The 18,616-nt window shown below is 42.4% G+C and overlaps 2 protein-coding genes across 16 annotated transcripts in view; both read right to left on the reverse strand.

The window, feature by feature from the left end:
• Positions 1-14,787, reverse strand: part of TVP23C (trans-golgi network vesicle protein 23 homolog C) — a 66,075-nt gene extending 51,288 nt beyond the window's left edge. For 4 of the 13 annotated variants that reach the window (XR_013405679.1, XM_015118616.3, XM_028835464.2 and 1 more), the window contains exons 1-3: positions 14,710-14,745; positions 6,917-6,999; positions 5,334-5,478 (exon numbers count right to left, since the gene is read on the reverse strand). Coding sequence is in view for 8 of the 13 variants with exons in the window: in XM_015118616.3 (XP_014974102.1) it covers positions 5,334-5,478; positions 6,917-6,999; positions 14,710-14,721 (240 nt within the window). In the remaining 5 variants the exon portion in view is untranslated. Of the gene's footprint in view, positions 1-1,521; positions 1,598-5,333; positions 5,479-6,916; positions 7,000-14,227 lie in introns of those variants that run through there. The other 9 variants (XR_003723493.2, XM_015118618.3, XM_077968512.1 and 6 more) reach the window with 6 other exon arrangements.
• Positions 14,788-16,710: 1,923 nt separating this feature from the next.
• Positions 16,711-18,616, reverse strand: part of FBXW10B (F-box and WD repeat domain containing 10B) — a 45,624-nt gene continuing 43,718 nt past the window's right edge. For all 3 annotated transcript variants that reach the window (XM_015118634.3, XM_015118633.3, XM_077970391.1), the window contains one exon: positions 16,711-17,585. In XM_015118634.3, coding sequence (XP_014974120.3) covers positions 16,765-17,585 — 821 coding nt within the window. In that variant the 3' untranslated portion in view covers positions 16,711-16,764. The remainder of the gene's footprint in view (positions 17,586-18,616) is intronic.

The following is an 18,616-nucleotide window of genomic DNA, read 5'->3' on the forward strand; positions in this document are numbered from 1 at the left end:
AGCTCACTGCAACCTCTGCCTCCCAGGTTCAAGTGATTCTCCTGCCTCAGCCTCCCAAGTAGCAGGGATTACAGGCATGCGCCCCACGCCCAGCTAATTTTGTATTTTTAGTAGAGACGGGGTTTATCCATGTTGGTCAGGCTGGTCTTGAACTCCTAATCTCAGGTGATTCACCGGCCTCAGCCTCCCAAAGTGCTGGGAATACAGGAGTGAGCCACCGCGCCCAGCCTCAAAATACTGTTTAGGCTCACCACTGCTTTGAAAGTAGTTAGCATATCTTTAAATTATTAATGGAGACAACAAACTACGAATATAGATAAAATTAAAAACAGCCTGACACAATAGAAACCACAGACATTTTTCATTTCATACTATACTTGCTGCAGTTATCTCAAAATATTGTTTATGCTCACTACTGCTGTGAAAGTAGTTATTAGACCTGCCACTAGATCTTACCATTAATAAATGTATAAAGTATCATAGTCCTCCCTTATCTGCAGGGTATACAATCCAAAACCCCCAGAAGATGCCTGAAATTGTGGATAATACCAAACCCTATATATGCTATATTTTTTCCTATACATACATACCTATGATAATGTTTAATTTATAAGGCACAGTAAGAGATTAATAAGAAATAAAAATAGAACAATTATAACAACATAATCTAATAAAATTTATGTGAATGTGGTTCTCCTCATGCAATATCTTACTGTTTAGTATAGCGTACTACAGTAACTGAAACCACAGAAAGTGAAACCTCAGATAATGGGGGGACTACTACACATATCACTCAATCAAAAATTTACTTTTTTAATATTTTTAAATTATATTTCAATATAAGTGACTTCCTTTGTAATCTTATGTACCTTATATACGTGAAAACATTATCATGGTCTATGAAAGGGGCCCATGGCATAAAAAGATTAGGAATCCCTGTCTTAAGGTGATGTGGGAGCAAGAAGAGCATTCCAGATAGAGTAGTAGGCACTGACGCCCTAATGAATAAAGTATAATCTATGGATTTATGGGACTTGGTCATTAATAAGATATGGAGTAGGAAGGAGGCAACTGATACATTTCTGGTTTGCTCAAGTAAAAAAAGTAGTGATTCCAGACCCCGTGAAAGGTAACACTTAAAGAAGAAGAGTTTTTGGGGAGTGGAAGATGACAAGTAGTATTTTACACATGTTAAGATATGAGATGCCTGGCCAGTCATGGTGGCTCACTTGGGTTCAAGACAAGCTAACATAGCGAAACCCTGTCTCTACTAAAAATACAAAAATTAGCCAGGCATGGTGGCACATGCCTGTAGTCTCAGCTACCAAGGAGGCTGAGTCAGGAGAATCGCCTGAACCCGGGAGGCGGAGGTTGCAGTGAGCCGAGATCGCACCACTGCATTCCAGCTTGGGCAACAAAGCGAGATTTCACCTCAAAAAAAAAGATCTGAGATGCCTTCAAGACAGCCACATAAAAACGTGAAGAAGACACATGGAGAGGCCTTGAGTTGTGAAGACAAACCTGAATGGAGATACAGATCTGGGAGGCAACACAGCTTACAGATCAGCAATCAAAACCAGAAGCACAGATGGCACTCCTTAGGAAAGGAATACAGAAGAAAAGGAAGAGTCTTATGAAACCAAAATTTCTACGGGAGAGATGTTAAGTGGAAAAAAAAAAAAAAAAAGGGCTGGCAAGGGAGATCTAAACCAGAGGTATTTTCAAAGAATGCTCTCAGAATACTTTCAAACTCTTCCACGTTCCCATTTTCCAACCCTTTCCTGCTTTTATCTTTATTAGCTTATTTTCCTAATTTCTCAGGCCTATTGCTTATTTTTGAAACTGGATTCAAGCAGTCCATTATTTTCCCTCTTTCTATTATTTTCCCTCTGAATTCAGTTTTTGACATATTCAGAAAGCTTGACTGTAAATGATCACCATTAAGGTATAAATAACCTATATTTACAGTTTTTTGATTCCTTTTAAACCCAATTACATAACAGTTGGTTTTTTACAAAGAATTCCAATTTTGACAACCACTTTCTATTAATTTCTAGTTCTGTTTCATTGGACTAGAAAATGTAGGTGCTCTGGGCAATTTTATTTCAATTTTCTTCACAGTGATATTTAGTCAATCTTTGTAAATGCTCCACAGGCACTTTACAAGAAAGTATTCTGTCATACAAAGTCCCAAAAACTGCTATTAAATTGATGTTGCTAATTATTTCATTCAGATCCTTCAGACCTTAGTTATTTTTGGCACTTTGGTTTGTTAAAGATTGTAGTTTGTTAGACTTATCGTAATGCTTTCTATCTTCTAATATTTCTAATTTTTTTAATACATAGTGTGATATAATTTTACTCTGAATGATCTTCACTGTGATTCATAAAATGACATTTTTTTGTTCCTCTTTGTGCTTATTCTGATTCATATCTCATCTGATAATCATACAATGCCAAGTTTCTTTTGGTTTGAGTTGATCTGATGTTATCTTTGCCTTCTTTTATTTTTTCTAATGTCATTAATTTGGTTAGATCTTTTGTTTGGACTTTGATTTCTGACCCGATCTTAATATTCTTGTCTTTAAATGGGTATATTAATCAAATTACATTCACTATAATAATGAATTTGCATTACTTACATCACCTTATACATGTGCTTTCTGATTTAAGCTTCCTTGACACTTGCTTTGTTTTCCTTCTTTTGCTCTATGAACTGTTTTACTTGTTCCATCTTCTCTTATGTTTCAGAAGATACATGACTTGTTTTAAATTTTACTAATAGTTGTCATTAAATTTTTAAAACCATTATTTAACCTTTTTTACTCAATTTGTCAGAGTGAAGAATAAAATAAAAACCAATATAAGCTTTAGCATTTAAACATGCGTTTAAATTATTTTCCGTTCTCTACCTCTTCTTTATCTTCATTAACATCACCTAGGGCAAGCCTATCCAACCCTCTGCCCACAGGCCTCATGCTGCCCAGGACAGCTTTGAATGTGGCCCAAGAGAAATTCATAAACTTTCTTTTTTTTTTGAGACAGAGTCTCACTCTGTTGCCCAGGCTGGAGTGCAGTGGCGCGATCTCAGCTCACTGCAAGATCTGCCTACCGCGTTCACGCCATTCTCCTGCCTCAGCCTCCAGGTTAGCTGGAACTACAGGCGCCCGCCACCATGCCCGGCTAATTTTTTTTGTATTTTTAGTAGAGACGGGGTTTCACCATGTTAGAATGGTCTCGATCTCCTGACCTCGTGATCCGCCCGCCTTGGCCTCCCAAAGTGCTGAGATTACAGACATGAGCCACCGCCTGGCCGAGAAAATCGTAAACTTTCTTAAAACATTATGAGATTTTTTTGTGTGTGATTTTTTTTTTTTTAAGCTCATCAGCTAATGTTAGTGTATTTTATGTGTGGCCCAAGACAATTCTTTCTTCCACTGTGGCCCAGGGAAACCAAAAGATTGGACACCTGGGGGTTTAGATAAAGATTGCTTTTTTGTTTTTTTAGTAAGTACATTGAGATTTATAACAATTATGACACATCTCTATTTTAACTGTTTCAGAACCCTGCTTATCCAAAGTCCACTTAATAACCTACCTATTCTTGACTTCTTAATTTTGCTTCATATCTCCATTGTTTGGCTATCTACAATTTTGCCAAGGATAAAAGGGTGCCATTTTTTAAGCCCTTGTTTAAAAACAAAAAAACAAAAACAAACAAAACAAAACCTTATCAGAAAATAAACTATTTTGATCACATTTTTTAAAACTCTAAACCCAGAAAAATTTTAAGAGTTTGGAAATTACCAGGAAGATCTGACTGGAAAGCATATTCTATTTGGCTGAATAGAAATTTTATGAACAACAAAAAGAAACGCATATCAAAACTGTGAGTAGGTATGTACTAAATACTTTAGAGCATAAAGTAACAGAAGATATTCAAATAAATGCAAGCCAAAGAAGAGTGAACAAAAGAAAAACCTAAAGAAAACAGACCTTTTAAATCTTCCTTCTCGGCATTATGTGGCCTATGGAAACTGGCCATCACCAAGCCAACCACTTCTGATATCTGTAAGAATTAAAAGATGGCCAGGCGCGGTGTTTCACGCCTGTAATCCCAGCACTTTGGGAGGCCGAGGCGGGCAGATCCACTGAGGTCAGAAGTTCGAGACCAGCCTGACCAACATGGAGAAACCCACTCTCTATTAAAAATACAAAAAAATTAGCCAGGCATGGTGGTGCATGCCTGTAATCCCAGCTACTCGGGAGTCTGAGGCAAGAGAATCACTTGAACCCAGGAGGCAGAGGTTGCTGTGAGTGAGCCAAGATCATGCCATTGCAGCCTGGGCAACAAGAGTGAAACTCCATCTCAAAAAAACAAGAATTAAAAGATCTAAAAATGGATACATTGGTGGGTATGAATAGGGTTGTAACATCTTACTGGTCTTTGAATCAGTATATGTCTCTGAAACTCCAAAATTAGCCTTTGATTTTTTTTCTCCACTATTTTACTATGAATATTTTCAAACATACAGAGTTAAATTTTACAGCGAATACCCAAATATCATCTAGAGTCCATATTTAATATTTTATTATGCTTACTTGATTATCTATTTATCCATGTACCTATCTATCCATCCATCCATCTCTCTAATCATTGTTCTTGAGTTTAAAACCATTTCTTACACTCCTTTCTATCCCCTACAGCAGAGTGTCTCGACCTTGGCACAACTGACATTTTGGGTAATTCTTTGTTGCAGGGGGCTGTCCTGTGTGTTAGGATATTTAGCAGCATATCTGCCCTCTATCCACTAGATGTCAATAGCACACTCCTCCCACCTCCAATATTTGGACACCGACAAATATTCAGTGGGTGGCAAGCTTGAGAAACACTGCCCTAAAGCATCCATAGGAGCTTCTGCAAAAGGTAGGTATTTTTTAAGTATTTGTGGACAACCTACACTGGGGCCTTATCTAGAAATTATATACAGCACACCTACAGGTAAGCCTGAAGCAAAACCCATGGTATGGATTAGAAGCAACATTGTAGGGTCTATGATTGCTAGTCACATTTGTTTATTTGACTTTGAAGCTGATGTAGGTTAGAATATGGCACAGAAAAATCAGCAGCACAGTAACCTACATGTCTCATCTTGTATTGTCAAAGGGAAAAAATGAAAAAAAAAATCTACATGCAATTTGATATATCTAGCACTTTAACACAGACAAGGTTTGAAGTAACAAAAGATTAATACTAATGCAAAATGCTCTCATTATTTTATATATCATTTTCATATTAAATATAATTTTCAAATAAAAACAATCAAAATTACCTTCACTGCCCAAAAGTCACACGACAACAACAAGATAATTGTCACCATACAGGTAATAAAGCTGCTGCTGAGCAACTCACAGAGAAGATAGACGACGATTGCACTGACTCGAAAGAATAAGTGGAAAAATGATGCTACTGGATGTCTGAAAACCAAAACACAATATGCAATTACATTTTACTACAGGTACTAGCAAATGTAGAGAAAAAATGTTTTAGCCGTGGTGTAAATGTGAAGAGTTTTGTCAAAATAAGAGATGACTTTAGGAGAAAGCAAACGTCCTACCTCGCTTTTTCTTAAGTCCCACTATTTGACTAGGCCCTGTTGTCACAGAAAATACACTATGCACAGATGACTTTAACACTTCATTGAATATAAACTTTCACAAAATATATAATAAAGAACTTTACCTCGCTTGGAGAAATAAGGAAACTATATCTTAGAATCTGAATCATATTTTCAAATCATGCCAAAAGAATTCCTTAGCCCTCAGAAACCACTTCAGAAATTAAGACAAAGTTATCAGGTAGTTTCTTGTTTTGCTTCTTTCTTTTCTTTTTTTTTTTTTTTTTGAGATGGAGTCTCGCTCTGTCGCCCAGGATGGAGTGTGGTGGCACGATCTCGGCTCACTGCACTCTGCCTCCCAGGTTCACACCATTCTCCTGCCTCAGCCTCCTGAGTAGCTGGGACTACAGGCGCCCACCACCACGCCCAGCTAATTTTTTGTATTTTTTTTTAGTGTAGGGGGGTTTCACCGTGTTAGTCAGGATAGTCTCAAAGTTCTGACCTCGTGATTCACCCACGTCGGCCTCCCAAAGCGCTGGGATTATAGGCGTGAGCCACTGCACCCAGCCTGTTTCTTGTTTTTTAACACCTTTTTTGAGACATAATTCACATATCATACAATTTACTTACTTAAGGTAAACAATCTCATGGTTTGTAGTACATTCACAGAGTTGTACAACCATCACTCCAATCAATTTTACAACTTTTCATTACCCCAGACAGAATCTTTGTACCCACTGGCAGTCATTCCCCATTTACCTTCAAACCCCTCAGTATCTAGCAACAGCTAATCTATCTTGTCTCTACAGATTTGCCTATTCTGGACTTTTCATACAAATGAAATCACACAATATGTGGTCTTTTGTGACTGGCATGAAAGATGAAAGAAAAGTGAAAAACAGCATTTTAGCAGGGTTCAGGTAGAATCTGCTTTCAGTAAGTGAATTTAGAGAGAATTAAATTTAGAATAGAAATGTCACGTGATTTTGAAATGTGCACAATAAATCAAAATGTATCTATAGAAACTATATGAAGAAATGGTACATTCTTGGAAAACAGCACAGAATTAAAACACAGGTGTTCAAATAATTGGATTTGCTAATTTTAAAACTCAGTATTAAGTAAAATTCCATATGCCAATTATTCGCAAGAAAATCTGAAATGTCATCTTGGTCTTACACTAAATACTGCATGTTGTCAAACTAGCAACAGGCAGTATTCACAAGCACAGCGAAACGACGACATACATACAGAACAGCACTGGACACTAACACAGTTCATGCAACTTCTCCTCCTACCTGATTTTGGATTTTCTTGGTCTATTAGTCGTCTCCTCTTCTGCATCAAACAGGGAAACATCTTCAGTGTCATCATTACTATCCTAGTAGGAAAAATAAATGGTCAAGAAGCAAAAGGATATTCAGTGTTTACACAGTCACTGCATGCAAAACTGCATACTCATCAAAATAGAAGATAAAATAATGTGGTTACAGCATCAGGAATTCAAAACCTAGGAAAAGGACACATGCAGATCCTCCATCCCATCCTCCTCAAATCATCTGGCAAAAACCCCAGGTAATAATCCAAGTCTCAGCTGCTCCATTCCTGCCCCTAGGCTGCACTTTCTGAGAAAACTCTGGGGTGCAGATGATGCTACTACAAACTTAACACCTATCCTCACCTGTTCTCTCCCAAGTCACAGAGCAAGCCGAGGCTACTAGGGATAATCTCAAGGTTTCTGGCTCCTTCACAAAATCATCTGACTGCATCCTTAGTTCCATGATCCCTTCTCACAACTCCTTCTCTTCTTATCCAAGGCTAAACCAATTATTTGTGCTCAGAATAACTTCTTTTCATGCCTCCTCTGGGACTTGTTTCATCATTTTCCCCTTTATTTACATTTTCTTCTACCTTCAAGTCTATCTATTGGATCTTTCTTTTTTGTTGTTGTTGTTGAAATGGAGTTTTGCTCATCACCCAGGCTGGAGTGCAATGGCATGATCTTGGCTCACTGCAACCTCCATCTCCTGGGTTCAAACGATTCTCCAGACTCAGCCTCCCAAATTGCTAGGATTACAGGTGAGTGCCATCACGCCCAGCTAATTTTTGTATTTTTAGTTAAGACGGGATTTAGCGATGTTGGCCAGGCTGGTCTTGAACTCCTGAACTCAGGTGATCTGCCTGCCTCAGCCTCCCAAAGTGCTGGGATTACAGGCATGAGCCACCAAGCCCCCTCTACTGAATCTTTCTAATCAGCATATGCATATAAACTTCTTCAAGGCCACTTATTAGGCAAAAAAGATTTTAAGAACCCTGATCTTGAATCTCCCCTTCAATCCTCTACCTTCCCAAAGCATTGCTTCCTTTTACAACCTTAGCCTGTTTTTTTTTTGTTGTTGTTGTTGTTGTTTTTGAGATGGAGTCTTGCTCTGTCGCTCAGGCTGGAGTGCAATGGCACAGCCTCAGCTCACTGCAACCTCTGCCTCCTCAGTTCAAGCGAGTCTCCTGCCTCACCCTCCCAAGTAGCTGGGACTACAGGCGTGTGCCACCAAGCCCGGCTAATTTTTTGCATGTTTTTAGTGGAGACAGGGTTTCACTGTGTTAACCAGGATGGTCTCGATTTCATGACCTTGTGATCCACCCGCCTTGACCTCCCAAAGTCCTGGGATTACAGGCGTGAGCCACCATGTCCGGCCCCATAACCTTAGGCTTCTAAGAGTGGTTCACACCTCAATTCACTGCAATGCCCCTCAACGACAACGAACCTGCTCCTGTTCCTCTCCTAGTGCCACTCAACAGCCTCCCTGCCTTTATCCCTCTCTATTCCAGCCTCTCCTCTACATTACCCAGAGCAATCCTCCCAATATGGAAATCATACCATGTCACTCTACTGCTCAAATTTTTCAATGGCATCCCTACAAGTATAGGATAAAATTTAACTCCTTCACATAAAGCATAGAAGATCACAGAATCTAATGCCCCATACTTGCTTCTGACACTGTCTTCATTGAGCACTGTTGAGCACTGAAGCAATACTGTTAACTACATGGTCTCTAAGAAACACTGCAATCTCTCTCCCATCCCCTGCCTTTCACATGTTGTCTCAGAAAACTCTTCCCTTCCCCATGCCCTGCTCACCACCAGGCAAATACCAAATCATCCTTCAAGTTTTTTAGCTCAAATACTGAAATAGCTGAAAACCTGCCTCTGAAAACCCCATGTTCCTACAGCACTTGGACAAATCTCCATTTGAACAATTATCTCGGAGTATTCTTATTGCAAGTCTACCCACTCCTACCTCCATATATAAACTGCTGGAAGACCTGGAGGACAAGGTCTTTTGTGTGTGTGTGTGTGTGAAACAGTCTTGCTCTGTCGCCCAGGCTGGAGTACAGTGGTATGGTCTCGGCTCACTGCAACCTCCACCTCCTGGGTTCAAGTGATTCTAGTGCCTCAGCCTCCTCAGTAGTTGGGATTACAGGAGTGCATCTCAGCTAATTAGCCTGGCTAATTTTTGTATTTTTAGTAAACAGAGTCTCACCATGTTAGCCAGGCTGGTTTCCAACTCCTGACCTCAAGCGATCCGCCCACCTCACCCTCCCAAAGTGCTGGGATTACAGGTGTGAGCCACCACGCCCAACCAGGACTGTCTTTGCATTGTAATAAATCCTGGTGTCTAGCAGAGCATTTAGCCAAGTGATACAATATTTGTTGAAGGCATGAGTAAATAAGCAAAGGAGGCTATAATATACAGCTGACTGTGATCAGGGCTGAGAAATCTAAGTACAAATGGGAGCTGGGGAAGGAAGCAAATCATTCCTACTACAGGGCACTGGAGAAGTTTTCTGGAGGTGAGTTTAGCAGCTGGGCCCTGATAGTCCGCATAGGCCTCCCTAGACTAGGTATATTTTGAAAGGCACAGGTGGGAATACAGGAAGTTTGTCTAAGAAATGGCCAAGTAGCCCATGCAGTAAGTGACGGATGGGAGAAGCTCCTATTGAGCTAAGGCTGAAAAAGTAAAATGGATTCAGATCTATGAGACTAGTGGTTCTTAACCTTCGCTACAATTAGAATGCTCTATTTAAAAAAAAAAAAAAAAAAAAAAGCTGATAATTGGGTCCAGCCCTGTGTTTCAGATATAACTGCTTTGAGGTGTGATCACAATGTAGAGCCAAGATTGAGATCCACCATACGATGTTATGAATAAAAAGCTGAGGCCTTCTGCTCTTGATCCCAACAGTCTAATCGCCATCCAGCAGCCGGGGAGACTTTTTCACATCAAATCATATCATTCCCCTACTGACACCCTTCAGCACTATGACTGAAAAACAGACTCCCTATCATGATCTATCATGATCTGGTACCTGCCAATATCTAAGACCTTATCTCCGGCCACTCACCCTTCATGAACTGTGGCAGGCTGAATACCTCCTCACCCCTGCCAAAGATGTTTAGGTTCTAATCCCTGGAACCTGTGAATATGTGAATTTACTTGGCAAAAAGAGTTTCACAGATGGGATTAAGTTAAGGATCTTGAGGTCAAGAGATTACCCTGGATTACCCAGGCTGGCCAGATGATGTGATCACAAAGGTCCTTACAAGAGAAACAAAGGAAGGTCGTTCAGAGAAGGTGATGAAACAAGCAAAGTAGGGATCAGAGACAGAGATTCGAATACGCTGCGCTGATGGCATTAAGATGGGGAAGGGATCCCAGGTGTTTAGAAGCTGAAACAGGTAAGGAAACTCATTCTCCAGAACCCCTACCCACACCTTGATGTTTAACCCCTGGAGCCTGATTCTGGACTTCTGACCACCAGAACTTTACAACAGTACATAGGAATTTGCTGCTGTAGTAGCAACAGGAAATTTATACAGTACCTAAGCTCCTGCCAGACTGGCTTTTTTTTTTTTTTTTTTTTTTTTTTTTGAGACAGGGTCTGGCTCTCGCCCAGGCTGGAGTGCAGTGGAGCAATCAGGGGTCACCACTGCAGGCTCTACATCTCAGCCTCCTGAGTACTGCAAGCCACCATACCTAATATTTTAATTTCTTGCAGAAATGGGGTCTCGCTGTGTTGCCCAGGCTAGTCTCAAACTCCCAGGCTCAAGCAATTCTCCTGCCTTGGCCTCTCAAAGTTCTAGGATTAGAGGCATGAGCCACCATGTCCAGGCTGGCCCTCTTTTCAGTTCCTTAAACATGCCAAATTTAGGCCCCATCAGGTTCTTTTGCACTTATGGTTCATACTACTTAGAACACTTCTCTTACCCTGCTCTTTGAAAGACTGATTTCTTCTCATTTATTCAGTAAATACTGAGTGCCTACCAAGTGCCAGGTACCGCTGTAAGTGGTACAGATTTAAAAAAAAAAAAAAAAGACAAATAGCTTTGCACTCCTGGAGTTACATTTACTAATGTACATTTACTAAGATGGGGAAGACACAAAAGATTTCGGGGCAAAATCAGCAGTTTGATTTTGGACATTTTAAGATGCTAGTATTTTTAAAACCAAAAAGCATTGAGAGGGAGATCCACTGGAGTGTTCTAACTGTAAGACTGCATGTTCTGACTCATCTGTTAAATACAGAATTCTGGCTACTGTAGTAAAAATCTGGAGGGGTAGGGAAGAGGAAGGAGGGACAAAGGCACGAAGCTAGGAGACTGGTTAGAAAACTACTTCAATCACGAGGCCAAGAAGTAATGGCTTGGTCTAGGATGGATGCAGTGGAGGTGATGAAAAATAGATCCCAAATACATTTTAAGGTAGAGCTGACAGGATTTGCTGATGGGTTGACTGGGGAGGTGGAGGAAGGGTAAATAAAAGGAATCAAGGAAGATTCCAAAGTTTTTGTCCTGAACAACTAAAAAGATAAAGATGGCTAAGGCAGATTCTTGGCATTCCAATAATTAGAGATCACAAAGATAAGAAGGAATACACAGTGGGGACTGAAAAAGAAGTACCAAGGAACATGAGGTGAGCCAGGAGGGGGTAGTGTCCTGGAAACCAAACGAAGTGCCTCCAGGAGGAGGATCCATCATCTGTGTCAAATGCTGCTCACAAGTAAGATGAAAACCAAAAAGTGACCACTGTATTTTTTCTTCTTCTTCTCGAGACGGAGTCTCGCTCTGTCGCCAGGCTGGAGTGCAGTGGCGTGATCTTGGCTCACTGCAACCTCCGCCTCCCAGGTTCAAGCAATTCTCCTGCCTCAGCCTCCCGAGTAGCTGAGACTACAGGCAAGGGCCACCACACCCAGCTAATTTTTGTATTTTTAGTAGAGACAGGGTTTCACCATGTTGGCCAGGATGGTCTCAATCTCTTGACCTCATGATCCGCCCACCCCGGCCTCCCAAAGTGCTGGGATTACAGGCATGAGCCACCGCGGCCAGCCACTGTATTTTTAACAGGTCATCGGGGACCTCAGTTCCAGTATGGTTGGGAGAGGAGAAGAAAGGCTGACTAGAATGAATACAAGAGAGAATGGAAGAATTAAAAGACAAGTATATATGATACAAGTCTTTAAAGGAAAAAGAATGGGGTGACAAGTCAAAGAGCATATGGTGTCAAGTTTTCATTTTTTAAGGTAAGAGAAATTAAAACATGTTTATATGTCGATGTGAACAAACGTTTAAAAGGATCAAAAAATTGACGACGGAAGAAAGAGAATTACTGGAACAATGCCTTCCAGTAGGCAAGAGGAGATGGAAACCAGGACACAGCAGACAGGAAGACCTAAGAATGGAGCACGGACACTCCAATTATCATACAAGAATATGAGACAATGAGTAAACATGCAAATAAATAGGCAGCTAGTGTGAAAACTGTCTTCCGATGGCTTCCATTTTCAGTGAAACAAGAAGCAACATTACCAGCTGAGAGAGGATAAGAGAAGAAATGTTGAAGATTTGAGTTTTAATAGTTGCCTAAGGTGAGAGGGTGAAGGGGCTATAGAAATGGAGAATGACCGCCTGGCAGCACTAAGGGCTCGACTGAGGTTCGCATCACAAACTTACCAAGTGGGAACAGGCCTTGCTCTCGCCTGTAATCTCAGCACTTTGGAAGGCCAAGGTGGGTGGATCACCTGAGGTCAGGAGTTCAAGACCAGCCTGGTTAACATGGTGAAACCCCATCTCTACTAAAAATACAAAAATTAGCCGGACATGGTGGTGGGCGCCTGTAATCCCAGCTACTCTGGAGGGTGGGACAGAAGAATCACTTGAAGGCGGGAGGCGGAGGTTGCAGTGAGCCAAGATCGTGCCATTGCACTCCAGCCTGGGCAACAAGAGTGAAACTCCGTCTCATAAATGAATAAATAAATAAATACATAAATAGTGGGAACAGTCGGCATGGTTGTGTTTCTCCAGCCTCATCCGGCCTGGGTGCCAGGTTCAGATGTCAGAAGCATGTGAACCTGAACAACTCCATCTTCAATAGCAGCTGGGTAAAATAAGGCTGAAACCTACTGGGCTGCATTCCCAGACAGGGCATTCTAAGTCAAAGGATGAGATATGAGGTTGGCACAACATACAGGCCATAAAGACCTTGCTGAAAAAACAGGTTGCAATAAAGAAGCCAGCCAAAACCCACCAAGACCAAGACGGCCACGAGAGTGACTACTGGTCGTCCTCACTACTACACTCCCACCAGCGCCATGCCAGTTTACAAATGCCACGGCAACATCAGGAAGTTACTATGTTCTAAAAAGGGGAGGAATGAATAATCCACCCCTTGTTAACCATATCACTAAGAAATAACCATAAAAATGGGCCACCAGCAGCCCTCCAGGCTGCTCTATGGAGTAGCCATTCCTTTACTTTCCTAATAAACTTGCTTTCACTTTGCCACTTTGCACTGCAGACTCACCCTGAATTCCTTCTCGCCTGATCCAAGAACGTTTTTGGGACAGAGGAAGTCTCCCTCTGTCGCCAAGCTGGAATGCAGTGGAGGTTGACTGCAACCTCCGTCTCCCCAGTTCAAGCGATTCTCCTGCCTCAGCCTCCGAGTAGCTGGGACTACAGGCATGCACCACCACGCCCAACTAATTTTTGTATTTTTAGTACAGACAGGGTTTCACCAAGTTGGCCAGGATGGTCTCAATCTCTTGACCTCATGATCCACCCACCTCGTCCTCCCAAAGTGCTGGGATTACAAGCGTGAGTCATCGCGCCCAGCCAAGGACCCTCTTTTGGGGTCTGAATCAGGACGCCTTTCCTGTAACATAGCTGAATTTAACCATTATTAGATTTTCTCCACTCAAGGTATCTCCTCATAAGCAGTCTTTTCTGACCACAAATCTTCGTTGTCCTATCCTCAGACACTTGCTATTTCATCACCCTGCCTTTGCAATTATCTGAAAATATCTTTGGTTATATAATTTATCGTGTCTCCCCACCCCACTCCCATCTCCTAGAACCCACTTCTCTAACCCGAAAATAAGGGGCAAAAAACTTGTCTGTACTGGTCACAGCCCTATCCCTGGGCCTACAACCATGTCTGAGTCATAGTAACCCCTCAATAAATTATGTGTGAGCCGAAACAAAAAAACACGTAAGACAATCTAAGTGACTATAAATACTAGTTTTTTTCTAAGAAGAAGAGATTATTAAATTAATCTTACTAGTCTCCGGTTGCCAACATGTGCACTACAATTTAAGAGCACACAAGAGAGAATCATCAACAACATTAGTTTGGGAACAGCAACTTGAAAGCGAGGCTCTGGCGGTGTCGCCGATTCCTACAAGATCGCATCGCAGCTCTGGGGGTCAGGGATCTAAGAGGCCCGCAGGCCGCTACTCCACACCTCCACCCCCGCACTAAGGGCTGAGGAAAAAGAGACCCCCGCTCGGGCTGGTCAACAACGGGCGTCTCCACAGCCGCAAGCAGTACCTGCTCGGCGCCGCACCAGTCACGCCTCCTCCAGAGGCCTCAGAACCCCCAGCTACCCTCCTCAGACAACTACCCACAGCCTTCCACTCCCGGCCGCCCCGCTCCTCCTCGAGTTCGAGTAGTGGGCGCAGGGAAGGCGGACTCCAGTCCCCAGGAAGCTGCAGAGCCCATCCCACAAGCCGCCATCCTCCCTGCGCGCCCTCAGCCCCTCACCTGCTGCAACATGGCGGCCCTACGCCAGCCCTACTTCCGGGAGCCACGTCAGCGCAGCAGCGTACGGGTCCGGGTCGGAACTGACGCGACTCGTCACCAAAGGCCAGGAGGGACCACTGTAGGAGCCTCAGTCCGGCTTCACTTCCGCTTTGAGGGAGCAACGCCGGAGGAGTAACTCCGGGGGCGGAGCGAGCGGGGGCGGAGCTGCTGTGTGGGGCGGGGCGAGAAGCGCGGACACGGCGGAGGCGGAGCCTGGAGCAGGAGCGAAAACCGGCTGGGAAAAGCATTGGGACCACAGTGGGCTCTCAACTGGAAAGCTTCATGGTCTGTTTTGAGGAAATGTTTGCTGTCCATCCAGTGCAAATTCTGAAGTCATTCCCGCCAGCGTCGCTGCCCGGAATGCAGGAGGTCGGGGTTTTATTCTATAATTTAATTTTCTTTGAATATTTTACAAAGACGTACTCCTGTACAGTATTACTTTTGTACTTTAAATTGTAGAAACAACTTTTTAAAATATGTGCTTGCGAAGAAGTAAAACGTTAAGAAAAACAAGGCAGGAGGACTCTAGAGTAAGTAATGGACGGCATTATTATGGGAGGTATAACCTTAGACGCCAGGAAACTAAGGAATAGGAGTTGAGACCTTGCACCCTGGAGCTTGGACGCCTGGGTCCTCTATTGCCAATCATATCACCAACCTTTATGTACTTCTTTCGTCCGTCGTAAAGTGGGGATGATAATGGTTTCCTTACTAGTAAATGGGAGTCGTTATTCTTATTACTGTGTTAAGTCCAGCAGCTCATGTGTGATCTTGCCTGAACAAAGGATGTGAAATTGAGGGGCGTTAAGTCATTTTTGAAACGGTAATGATGACAGTATCCTATCTGTCTGTCCTAGTCAGACTGCTGTTGTTGGCATAGTGATATTTGCACGTTTCCTTGATTGAAGGATTTTCTCTATTAAAATAACAAATTTTACATGGCTGTTTGCCAGTGCCATTTAAAACCTAATATTCTAATAATGAATGAAAGGGGAAAAAACACACGCGTTTCTCAAAGGCGAGAAAGTTCGGCAGCACAATCGCATTCGTGCCCTTGGAGATGAAAAGCTGACAAATTTGGGGCCTGTACATCCAGCCTGCCCATGGCAGGTTTTCAGTGGTCCACTCAGTGCTGTGGAGTTTTGTGGTGTTTTTGTTTTTTAAGGCATTCTGTTTTAATTCATTACCGTCTTTTAATTTTTAATAGCTAGTTGTTAAAGCTCATTTTGTATTTTTAGTAGAAACGAGGTTTCACCACGATGGTCAGGCTAGTCTCGAACTCCTGACCACAGGTGATCCACCCGCCTCAGACTCCCCAAGTGCTGGGATTCCAGGCGTAAGCCACCGCGCCTGGCCAAGGCTTGAACTTTCTGATGAGACATAGCTCTTTTAGTGGGCTGCAGTCTTCTAAATTACCTGGTCCCTGACACCATAGTCCAAAGGTTTAAGCAGAAACCTCAATGCACTTGATGATACTGGCCCTCTTTGTACAGAGGATATTATGCTAATTCTCTTCCTTAGGAGTTAGCCCTGAGAAGGAAAAGCTCAATGTCGTCAAATGCAACAGGTCAACCCCATTAAGGGCTTCCCCTTTTAAATTCTTAATGGGTTTCATCAGGCTTCCATGCAAAAATACCAGAAAACTCCAATGCATTACCCTGATATAATCCCATAACTTCATTTGCCGGAAGAACTAATAGCACTAAATTGATAGTGATGAATGGTATCTAATTTCCAGTGATCGTCTCCCCATCCCCCATCAACGAAACTGGGCTTTCCTAATGCTCACTAAATTTTTTTCAGTGGGAGTACAGATGCTAATCTCACCCAACCTCCTTCTGTTTTCTTATTTTGATGATATCAGATATTTGGCTCAGAGGAAGATAATTGGGAGTTCCCACATTAATTACCAGGAAAAAAAAAAGTAAAAAAAAATAAGGAAAAAAAAGAAAAAGGCCAAATAGCAACATCCACTTGGCTGTTTATTGTAAAACATTGTAATTTCCCAAGGCTGGTTCAGATAAATACATTTTGTCCAAGTTCAGGGGCCGCTGTTTTCCCTTGCTTCATGAAATTATCAATAGGCAGGCCTTTGATTTTCCTGATCCATGCAGCTTTGCTGGCTTTTCCTGGATCAACCACTCCAGTGGACTCCCTGGCCTGATATTCCTTCATCTTGGCTTCCTGGTGCTCTTTCTCCTCCTTCACGGTCAACAGCACGAACTCAGTGTTCACTCTAAGGGGATCAAGGGCTGTGTAGATGCGAGGCCGTTCTTTGTTAAGAGACAGGGTGGCTGTGCCCACTTTTGGAGCTAGCATGCGGTTTGGTTTAATGACCTGCATACTGGTCAGGGGACTGCACACTGCCCTTTCAATTGAACTGGTCACTTGGTCTCCACCCTTTAAGCTGCCAGAGAACCTGGAGCGGATAATCATGGGCTGCGGCAAAGTGGACTGGACTCTGGGACTGTGCAAAGAGATCTTCAAGTTGGGCTGCAGTTTCTGGATTTCAAGGGGAATACTGGTTTGTTTCACATCTATAGGAGGATTGCTCAATCTCAACTGATCAACTGCATGTTGGATGGATTTTCCTTTGAAATTCAAGACCTTCCTTGGGTATGAAATTGAAGGTCCCCAGACATCAATAATTTCTGTTCGGGGCCTACAGGGATAGGCGAATTTCCCGGAATTATGGGCTTGCTGCAGGGCGCTGACAGTCAGGAGGAATTGGTCAGGTGACATAGGAATTTTCCAAGACTTTTTCTTTGGGTGATTGAGCAGTTTTTCAGGAGTTTCCAATTGTCCTTGTTTTGGTGCTTTCTCCACATCATCTGCTTCTTCAAAAAAAGAAAATGAAAAAAAATCGGCATTCTGTGAAAAATATTAAGTACGTATGCATTAAGTACTTGGGCATTCAGACTTCAAAGCACATTGAGGTCTTTGTTGTCCAACAGGTATGCCATCATACAGGCAGGCATCCTCAGTCGTATTAGAAATTGCTGATACTAGAAACGATTTAATAAAACTAGTTTTAAATAAAATGCTAGTATTCAGTAAAGTGTATATTAGCCTCTAAGTGTGCATATTTTGAAGGCAACATGTGATTTCGATACTCTACTTATTTTTGAAAATGTGAAGTTGGGGCCGGGAGCAGTGGCTCACGCCTGTAATCCCAGCACTTTGGGAGGCCAAGGCAGGCGGATCACGAGGTCAGGAGATCCAGACCATCCTGGCTAACACGGTGAAACCCCCTCTCTACTAAAAATACAAAAAATTAGCCAGGCGTGGCGGCGTGCGCCTGTAGTCCCAACTACTCAGGAGGCTGAGGCAGGAGAATGGCGTGAACCTGGGAGGTGGAGCTTGCAGTAAGCTGAGATCGTGCCACTGCACTCCAGCCTGGGCGACAGAGCAAGACTCCGTCTCAAAAAAAAAAAAGAAAATGTGAAGTTGGGAATGACCTTCACATCTCATTTATGATTCACACAAAGCAGATCTTAATAAATTTATAGTAGCATAACTGTATTTTTCAACAATAATTATATTGCAAAATTTGATCTTTACCTTATTAATCAAATTTGACTCCAAATAATCTTGAATGTTGCCCAAAATAAAACCTGTCTTCAGGCCAGGTGCGATGGCTCACGCCTGTAATCCCAGCACTTTGGGAGGCCTAGGTGGGTAGATCACCTGAGGTCAGGAGTTCGAGACTAGCCTGACCAACATGGAAAAACCCTGTCTGTACTAAAAATACAAAAACATTAGCCGGGTGTGGTGGCACACACCTGTAATCCCAGCTACTCAGGAGGCTGAGGCAGGAGAATTGCTTGAACTCAGGAGGCAGAGGTTGCAGTAAGCCAAGATGATGCCA

This window comes from Macaca mulatta, chromosome 16 (genome assembly GCF_049350105.2).
Source record: "Macaca mulatta isolate MMU2019108-1 chromosome 16, T2T-MMU8v2.0, whole genome shotgun sequence".
Taxonomy (NCBI): Eukaryota; Metazoa; Chordata; class Mammalia; order Primates; family Cercopithecidae; genus Macaca; species Macaca mulatta.